We start from the raw sequence: 10,671 nt of genomic DNA on the forward strand, positions 1-10,671 counted from the left end.
CAGCGAGGGCGCATACTTTGAATAAAATATTTGTTATCATTCTCTTGAAATAAATGTTTTTTTTTCTTGAAAAAATACCGGTTTCATATGTATACACCTGGTGTTTCAACCAAATGGATTTTAATTTTAAATAAAAATGTTAATTTCAGTCAGTTTTTAAGTTAAAAATTCGAATGGTTTAGAAAATAGTAGACTCTGAAACCCGAAAAGATGAATTTTCAACAAAACAGTTGAATTTTCATCTAAATACATAGTAGAATTTGAAGCATTCAAAGATTAATTTTTAAAGTTCGGATTTTCAAAAAAAAAAAGTTAAACTTGAATACAAAATTAAAGTTAATTTTCAGAAATTTTTTCAGGAAACATTAATTAATTACGGTCTTTATGACGATGGCCGAGGTCTAAAGATCTCAAAATGACACTTACGTAATTAATGGACTTATTAAAATAATACGGAATACAAATAATTAATAATTTTAATAATATAAAGAGTATAACAAATAATAAAATAATATTAAACTACTATTTAAAACAAAATTTAATACAATAAAATGGCCAGCCTAGGACCTTTCCTATTAATGCAAAGTATTTTTTGTTAATCAAAAGAAATTTAAGGGATATTGAAATTTGAAAACTGTTGTCCTTTGTTTGAACTTTTATAACTTTGGTGGTCTTAATGACATTAAACCTTGTTTGCTTATTTTTACTTGAAAATTTGATCAAATCGCTTTAAAGGATTATGCAGGGCATATAGCCAAAAATTGAAATAAAGTTTGATAACAAAATTAAAATATCTCCTTACATTTAGGATTTAGGTACATGAATTTAAGGAATAATGTTCGTGGTGTGTTTTCTACCCCAGTATCGCAAAAAGGGTTAATATGTATTTTTTTTTAATTTATCATAGTAAGATCTAGTTTTGAAAAAATATTTGTTGAAAACAAATTTCTAAAACTTTTTAGATTTTTTAAAAACAAAATTTTTAAACAAAATTTTTGAATAAATCCATTTTCGATGTTCTTTTCATTTTTTTTATAGTTAGCTTACAATGAGCTCTAAAAGCCCTGTTAATATAAAAATGGGTTCCTTCTTAGTTTTCGAGAAATAAGTAAAAAGGTACGTCGAAACGATGTGAAAAAACCTGAATTATTTATCGAAAACTATGAGAAATCCCATTTTTATATATGCAGGGCTTTTAGAGGTTTAAAAATTTGTTTTTGAAAAATTCAAACCTAAGTTTTCTGAATTTTTCAAAAAGTATTTTAAGTTTTCTCTTTCAACATCTAAGACAACGGATACTAGAATTTTTAATATAAATGACTAGCAATAAGAGATGCTATTTGATGTAAATAATAATTCATACACGATACGTAGTAATATATTAAAAATATTAAAATTAGAATGGAATATTTTACTTATATTTGTGCTTCTTATAAATAATGAATATCTACTATAGGGTAGTCTCCCCTATATACATAAAATTCTTCAGATGATTTTACATGGAATTGCTCTAATTCATGGCTTATAATATTGAATTCGATTTTATTTCATTGTTCGGAAATTATGGAATACATGTATTCTATTAAGCCAACTTCAGCTTCAATCGGTTTCCCTTGGCTTATATTTGAAAATTGACAAAGATTTATTGTTTATTTTTGTAAAATGATTCTTATTTAATCATACATAGCTAAAAGTTTCGTATTGCATTATTAAATTGTGCGATTGTAACGAGAGCAAAAAGTTGGGAGTGAGAAGTGGAGTCGGTGGAGTCAGGAGACGCGCAAGCGCTCTCGGGTTGCTCCTCGGCCTTGCGCCAGGGTGAAAATGCACCATGGCATGGGAGTGTCATCGGGAGTTCGTTTCGGCAATCAAAGTCGCACAATGCAACCCAGAAATGGGTTCTGCGACAAAATTGAAAATTACATATCCGAGCTTAGACAGTGGTACGTGAAAAAACTGAAATTAGTGATTTTTTGAAAATGAGAGCTCCTCTCTCCGAGAGTGCTCTCCCGCTCTAAGGGTAGCGGCGTTGGACGATACAACGGTGGTGGTCGTTAAAGTTGACTGTGCTCAGTGGGTGGGGGAATGCAGTGGCGGTTTTTACTCATTTTATATTTTTTTCCTCTAAAAATCATTTTATTAAGAAATGATAGATGTCAATACTAAGACCAATTTTATGTTCATATTCGTAAGGTTATTAACTGCTTGAGAAACTCTATTTTTGTTTATTCTTAACGTAAACAATTAAATATTCATTTAATTTAAGATTTTAATTTAATTTAGGCAAATTAATAAAAAAAATCTTAAGTAGTATTTAAGAGAATTTAAATATTAAATAATTTTGAAGTGTTATCATTGTTTACTAATTATTGTAGATTCATTGCATTATTATTTTATTAAATAACTTTGTATACGCCCTAAAAATTAATAAAATTCTTTTGTACGCGATTTATCATAAATTGTGGTTAAGATGAATTTTAGTGATATAAGTAAAAAACTTTTAAATGTACAATGCAATTTTGCAATATAAATTCAAGAAAATTGTAATCTTTTTATTCAAGAAGTGTTTATCTTCATTGGTGCATTCGAAATGGCTCTCTTCACTTTGGTGGTGAATTTTTAATCAAATTTGAGGTTCCTTTTATTTTCATACATTTCTCATCAAAGGAATTAAAAAGCAATTTCAAATCCAAGTACTTCATTTTACATATTTGCGAAGAATTATTTCGATTATGTACTTCATTCACACATAATTTGAATGAAATTTGTTAAAATATATTCTTTTTAAAATTTATTTAATTTTTAAATCTGTAAATAAAAATTTCCAAAAAGGTCATTTTATTTCATTATAAGATTTATTTTCAAGTGTTTATGAATATTATTAATAAAAGAGAAACTTTCATTTGTAAATGATGTTTTACTATTAGGAAATAATCCTGTAATTAATTAATGGGCAAAAACTTGGAATATCATTTCGTAATAGTGAACAAATTTTCGGAACCGACAATAAGATTTCTAAAAACTTTTTAAAAGATTTTGGATTTATTTTAAAAGGTTGATTTTAAGTTTTGAAGATTTCACAGCATTTCGGAAAATAGTATGGAAGATTTTAAGACAATTTTCTCACTTTTGTAGGATTAATCTTCTTTGGTTCAAGATGTAACTATTTTGTTGAAAATACATCTGCTTCGGCAAAAAATTAATTTTCTTGGTTAAAAATTAATCTGGTTTTGCTGAAAATTGAACTCTTTTGTTGAACATTCGTCTTCTTGGGATGAAGTCGACTATTTTTGATAAAAATTAAAATGTTTTTTATTAAAATATGAAGTATTACATTTTTGGTTAGCAATTCATCTTTTTTCGATCTCATTTTTGTTGTTGCTGAAAATTCATGTCTTTGGTTGACAATGTAACTATTTCGTTCAAAATTCGAATGTTATGTTAGAAAATTAATCTTCGTGGTAGAAACTATTTTATAGAAAATTCGTCTCTTTTGATCAAATTTACTGTTTTCAAGTTAGAAATGAAACTGTTTGGTTAACAATTAATCTGTTTTATTTGAGAAATTAAATAGTTCATTAAAAATTCGCTTTTATATGAGTTAAAATGTGTTTGATTTAAAATGAAATAATTCAACTTTTTGTTTGAAGTTGAACTTTTTGGTTAAAATCTTGATTTAAAGTATCTGTATGGATAAAATCTTCTTTTTGCGTTTCAGGGCAGTATGGAGGGCGATAATAATGGGCCAGTTCTTATCGGTTGTACTATGTTTCATGACGATCTTCAACCATCACATAAATACAATGGATCAAGTATCTCTCCCCACAAGTAAATGAAGAAATAATTTATATAAATATAAATAATTTACTGCTATAATTTATTTACGATGTGTATTTTTGATGAAATGCAGATACTGAGTACTTTTATCAAATCTACCCTTATAAAACTTTGATGGATAATAAAATTTATTTTTGTAGCACAAAATGTACCCCACTATGTGATGATGTGTCTTGTTTACACTACATGGCTGTCCTGTAGAGGAGCAGGACACGGTTTAATTTCCGTGATAAGAGCAAGAGGATGGAGATATCTACTTTTGGCTCTTATAGATGTTGAAGCCAACACTCTCATCACTTCTTCACATCGGTTCACAAGCCTTGCTAGCATACAGGTAAGAAATATTTATTAAAAATTTTTTATGAAAAATTTTTTTTTCTATTTGGTAATTTTAATTGTTGTTTATTATAAGATACTTTCCTTTTGATCTCTTCAATTTTGTTAATTCGTTTATCTTTTTATGTTATAATGGATGTAATAGAAACAGTACATTAATAATTTTATTTTAAAAAAACATTACTATGATTCCAATTTGAAATTTCACAATTGTAAGCTGTATGAATTATTTTCATTTAAAAAAATGTAGATAGTATTTTAGGTTTAAAATTTCACTTTGGCTCATTTTCAAAAAAGGAATTAAAAAATTTTATACCATATCTTAAGGCGTGAATTTGAAACATTAATTTCTTAATTTCTCATTAATTAAATAGACTACAAAAAAATTTAGGAACATGTAAAATGGGGTCGATCGAAAATAAATATTTCTGGAAAAACCGCGAAAATTAGTTTATTGGGCTCCTAAAACAGTAGGGTAAGTGTGGGTATTACTGCGGACTAAAAAATCAAGACGACTTTTGAAGATAAAAAACTAGTGTTTGAATGATGCATTCGTTACGCATTAATTCGTAAATCAATATTTGGCATTTAGTTCATATAATTCAGTCGTTACAACATGAAAAGAAATCAGATTTGCGTGAAAAATGCGAATTAAAAAAAAAACAATTTCAATGTGGGTATTACTGCGGGTATGCATGATTTACTGCGCGCCAACTACTGCAGTGATAATACGAGAACTTGTTATTGTCGACCCATCCTAATGTACAAAATGTGATGTTCTTTTGTTGTTGAAATTTTTCAATTGGTTAATTTATATATTATCAAATCAATCAATTTTCAGTTTAAAATACTGAGTAACAAAAGTATTTAAGTTTGAAAAAATAAATTTTCCATTTTATTTGATTCCACCAGTATTGAACATAATATTTAAAAAAGTCTACAATTTTCAAAAGGCCCATTTTAAATTGATCAAATTATTCAATTTCGAACCTCCTTTTTATTTCAAAATTAAAATATTTAGTTGAAAATTTGTCTTTTTAAATTAAAAATGCAGGAATTCGGTAAAAAAATCTTTTTTTTTGTTAGAAAATAATCTCCTTGTTCTAAAATTTATGATTTTGGTTGAGAATTCATGTATTCTAGTTAAGTATTCTTCATTTAAGTTGAAAAGTCATCAAATTTCACAGTCATCTGGATAAACTTTACATCGATTTCCGATGAAAGATTCGCTGCAACAAAAATTGACTTTACAGAATAAACTTTAAACAAATATTGGTTAAACTTTCTTCTGTGTAAATGGACAACCCTAAACTATTTTCAAAAGTGGAACAGTTAGCGATGTGAAGAAAGAATTTCATTGAAATAAATCATCCAGCTTCTTTTATTGAGCACTTGTAATGAAATAAAGAGATAATTCGAATCCAATTAATAATAAAAATATATTTTTGATTTTTTTTCAAAATTATTATTTTCCTTTTTTATTGTTCAATCTTTTTCATTTGTAAAAGAGGACTTTACTAGACTAAAGGTTTTAACGAATTACAAATAAAATGTATGTATTTCAGCTGTTGGACTGTGTAGCAATTCCAGTCGCTTTGGCACTTTCCTGTCTAGTACTCGGTGTGAGATACAGAATAGTTCATATAGTTGGTGTGTCAATTTGTCTAATGGGTGTGGGATGTCTCGTTTGGGCAGGAATTGATGAGGAGAAAGACCCGGCATCAACAGGTAACCCATAGATCTGGATTTGCTGTTCCATTGAAAGCTGCTTTAGTCGATAAATAACGTTTAATCATATCTGATAAATATCAACACCAAAATAACAACGAACAACGGTTCTTCATCAAATTTGTCCTCATCAAACCCATTCATCCTCAGAAAAATAAAATTTAAAATTAATAATAAAGATACATTGTTTGAAGAACTCCTCTACTGATTTGTAATTAGTATTCAGTAGAAAAAAACGTGCATGGCCAGACAAAACAACATCTAATTTCATTATATAGTAGAAATTCATATTTTAGAATTATACTACATACTTTTATTTATTATCTCCATTTTTTCTTTGTTATCAAAATGTTTCAAAAAATCTTTTACAGATTCTTTAGTGATGCCTAATATTTTATTCTCTCTTTAGGAAAAAATCAGTTAGTTGGTGACATGCTTTGCTTGGGAGGTGCCATTCTATTTTCGGTTATCACAGTTTTGCAAGAATTAGCTGTCAAAACTGTCGATATCATAGAGTACTTGGGGATGATCGGTTTTTTTGGCACTATTCTTAGTTGTGCTCAAGTGTAAGTAAAAGGAAAAAATTCATATAGATCTTGCATTTTAGTATTAGTAAAATTTGAAACATTTTCATTTTATAATTAAGGGAAAAATTCAATCCACAAGAAAACGAATATTTTTGTAAAATTTTAGTGGAGTACTCGAACGATTGCAAATCGAATCCTTTGGCTGGGATAATACTCTGACAATTACCTATTTGGTTGTATACTCCATCACCCAATTTGTATTCTATTCTCTCGTACCAGTAATTCTGTTTGAATCTGGAGCAACGGCCTTGCAACTGGCTTTATTGACTTCGGACTTCTGCAACGTGTTAATTGGAATTCTCATCCATCGATATAAGGTAAATTATATTTGATAGAATAGTAAAATAATTATATTTATTTGATATAATTTTTACTCAATATATCAATAATGCATATCAATTATTTTCACTGTAAAAGAAATTATACAGAGTTTCAGTTATTTTAAAGCATTTCAATAGTTTTAAAGGGATTTTAAGGTATTTCAAAGGAATGCAAAGTATGCCAAAGACTTACATGATTTTTACGGAATTTAACGATATTTCTTAAGCTTTTCAGGGATTTCCTATGAGATGGCATTTCAAATAATTGTTGGGTATTTCAAACGATTCTAAAGGAATACGAAAGGTTTCACATATTTCAACAGGTTTTAAAAGATTTTAAGAGTTTGAGGAAATTACCTTATACAATTTCAGCTTGCATTACAATTTTTAAAATGTATTTTGTATGATTTTAAGGGACTTTAAGGAGTTTAATCAGGTCTCAAAAGATTTTACAATATGTTTCAAGACTTTTGAGGGGATTTAAGGAATTAGGAACGATTTCCGCCCATTACAAAGGATTTAAGGGTTTTTAAGAGATTTCGAGATATTGAAAAAAAATTTACGGGATTTTAAAGAATTATAAAGGGCATTTGAATGAGATTTCCAAGATTTTGAGGTATTTTATAAGATTTCAAAGGATTTTAAGGCATTTAACGAATTTTAAGAGCTTTAAAGGAATTTTGATAATCTCATGTAATGTCAAAGGATTTTAAGAGATTTCAAAAGATATAAACGGATTTGAGATATTTTCAAATAATTTGACGGAATTTAAAGGAATTTCCGAATATTACAAAGTATTTAAAGGGACTTCGATTACTTTTAATAGCATTTAAAAGATTTTTAATTACTCAAGATATTCAGAAAGATTCCCAGGTATTTTCAATATTTCAATTAATTTTAAAGGGACTTAACCGATTTTTAGAGATTTTAAGAGATTTCCACGAAGTTTTAAGGAATTTTGGAATTTTCAAAATTAAAGGCATTATGAAAAATTTGACGAAATCTCAAAGGGTTTTAAGGGATTCCCACAGTTTTTAAAGGATTAAAAGGGATTTCGTAGGAGCTTAATTATTTTAAAGGACTTTACGAGACTATGAACGATATCCATAGAATTCAAAGGATTTCAACATTGGATGTATGTAATATGAAATCAAACAAATAATAATATAATGTGTATAATAGTATAAAAGGTAATTGCAACGGTCAAAACAGGGTTTAATCATCATATTTAAAACAAATAATTAGAAAGAGGAAACTGACGTAAGAATTACTTTGGAGTCATTCTTTTGAGTAGGGATTCGTAAGATTTTCACCCCCCCCCCCCAGTCTTAACGTAATTAATGGGACAAGCAAGAAGATAAAGAAAAACGTTTCGGAGAACTTCGATTCACCGTAAAGGCCATTAAGGCTACTCCCGAAACCCCCGGTAAATTGCGGTTCCAGTGTAAATAATATTTTATTCATTTGAAATATTATATAATTAAATAACACAAAACAACAGATTCTTTGCTATACTTTTTCAACAAATATATTTTATACATTTATTTTTCAGTTCCACACTTTGTACTTCCTTTCTTATATGCTCACCATGATGGGCATTTATATTTATGCGATAAAAAGAACACCGATGTCATCTGGCTCACGAAGACAACGTCCGGAACCACCACCTGCCCCAGATTATAGGTACGTTGATGGGAAATAAGAAAATAACTAAAAACTTAATTTTTCATATATTTGCAACATTAGCTTCAATATATTTTTATTCGACAGAAAATATTTGTAAACTAAATTTTCAGAAATAATCAATAATTGTAAGATTTTCTCAGTCTACCTTAGTCATTATTTTAATCATTCTCACCAAACGTAATATCTCCTCATGAACAGAGTTCAAACATTTTTGAGAATATAATTGTGAAGTAAAATAATTCAAAGGGTTAGACATTGAATTTTCCATGATTGGGTTAATCATATTTGATATATCCTATATGTTTTTATATATCATATTTCAAAATCTCAAAATGATCGATAATACTAGAATGATAATTTTTAAATCTCAGTTCTGAGCTTTGCATAATCTCAGTTGTGATTTCTATGTTTTGACAACAGATTTCGATTGAAGTGACTATAATTCAAGTAATCACTAGTACATGAATACCATTAAAATATTGAATTATTTAATAACCTTTGAATTTTAATTTGACAACAGAGAACAATTAAATCTGTCATATAAAAATTATATTTATCTTACATAATTCTGCTTTTTAAAGTTTTCAACGAGGAAGCATATAATTTTTAACGTTTTGTAAATACCTGATTAAACTTAAAAAATTCACAATATTTAAAATTTTTCAATTTTTAACAGTATAAATGTCAGTGGTTTTTATGTTGCTTGGTACTACATAGTATAATTTTTATTAAAAAAATTTATCATATTTAAAATTATTATAACTTTAATTTAAAATTTCATTTTTTAATGCGCAATTCTAAAATAATTTAATTTTTGAGTCTTTCAAGCTCAAGTTTTATCCTTAAAGCAATCAAAAGCCTAAATTTGAATATATTTATTTTGAAATTGTTTATTTTTCTTAGATTTTAAATTTCGTAATGTCTAGTTTCAAATTCAAATATTAGAAATTTTTAAACAATCTCACTGCTACATCTTTTCAAATTGTAAAATCTCATATTCAAAGCCTGGATAGTCAGATTTATATTTAATAATTGAATATTTTTATATTTTTAATTATTTGGTTTCAATATTAAACGTAAAACTTCTTTTTTTAATTCTTTGAAATCGCAGAATATCAAATTGAAATATGTATCAAATTTTTAGTTAAAATGATTTGCTATTAAATGCCTCCAGAATAAAATTAAAATACTAAAAAATATAAAATAATTTTAAATTCTAGCTTTAAAAATAAGATTTTAGAACCAGGCAGAAAAAATGGAATTATTTTTTATTTGCAAATTCTCCAAAATATTGAACATTTAAAATTCTACTTTAAAAAATTACAGTTTCGATTTGTAAGTCTTAAAATTGTGAAATTGCAAAATTTTGAACCATATTGATCTTGTTTTGTATTCATTTTTTTAAATTTTCGATATAATATCTTGAAATTGAAATTGAAAAATATTTTAATGGCAGATTTGAAAAATGAATAATAATTCTGTAAATGAAGTGTTAAAAATTAAAAGATTTAAAAATGAAAAGTAAAAAATTATGTTGTCTGAAATCAGAATAGATACAAATAGAATCATCTGCAATTGATACCACAGCAACTGAATAATTTCTTTTACTTGGGATGGTTACAAACGTAAAGTTCATAATTTTAATTTTTTTCCTTTCATAAGTTTTAATTTTGCAATTAAAATGAAATGGTTGTATTTGAAACATTTAAATTCCTAAATTATTTCAATTTACTTGCAATTATTTGAAATTTTAAAGTGTTTGAGTATAAAAAACTTTTTATATCATAATTTTTGGCCAGTAGAAATTTTTGCAGTTTCAAATAAAGTTCGGATTCGTTTAATTTCTAACGTTCCGTAGTAAAAATGTTGTCATTTTAACGTTTGTCATTTAAAATCACTTCATTTTGAAAGTTTTTTTAGAAAAATTAAATTTGAATACAATTTAAAATTCTAGAATTTAGCAGTTTTGACTTTCAAACATATAGTTTAGTTTACATTTTTTAATTCTCAAATTTTATAATAATTTAAATTCAAATATTTAAAATATTGTATTATTTAATTTTGACCGCTTTACATAGAAATTATACAATTTCAACTAATTTCTAACGAAACTTGTCCTTTTCACAAAATTTAACCTAATCTAAAAATGTGTTTTATGTAAAACGTTTCCACTTAAA

General features: G+C 26.7%; 1 protein-coding gene across 3 annotated transcripts in view; it reads left to right on the top strand.

Moving 5' to 3' along the window:
- The first annotated feature begins 1,824 nt into the window (after nucleotides 1–1,824).
- Nucleotides 1,825–10,671, top strand: part of LOC117171879 (solute carrier family 35 member F2-like) — a 14,190-nt gene continuing 5,343 nt past the window's right edge. For 2 of the 3 annotated variants that reach the window (XM_033359518.1, XM_033359519.1), the window contains exons 1-7: nucleotides 1,825–1,943; nucleotides 3,719–3,828; nucleotides 3,978–4,171; nucleotides 5,739–5,901; nucleotides 6,311–6,467; nucleotides 6,595–6,805; nucleotides 8,361–8,491. In XM_033359518.1, coding sequence (XP_033215409.1) covers nucleotides 1,825–1,943; nucleotides 3,719–3,828; nucleotides 3,978–4,171; nucleotides 5,739–5,901; nucleotides 6,311–6,467; nucleotides 6,595–6,805; nucleotides 8,361–8,491 — 1,085 coding nt within the window. Of the gene's footprint in view, nucleotides 1,944–2,611; nucleotides 2,635–3,718; nucleotides 3,829–3,977; nucleotides 4,172–5,738; nucleotides 5,902–6,310; nucleotides 6,468–6,594; nucleotides 6,806–8,360; nucleotides 8,492–10,671 lie in introns of those variants that run through there. The other variant, XM_033359520.1, reaches the window with a different exon arrangement.

Source organism: Belonocnema kinseyi, chromosome 4, assembly GCF_010883055.1.
Source record: "Belonocnema kinseyi isolate 2016_QV_RU_SX_M_011 chromosome 4, B_treatae_v1, whole genome shotgun sequence".
Lineage (NCBI taxonomy): Eukaryota > Metazoa > Arthropoda > Insecta > Hymenoptera > Cynipidae > Belonocnema > Belonocnema kinseyi.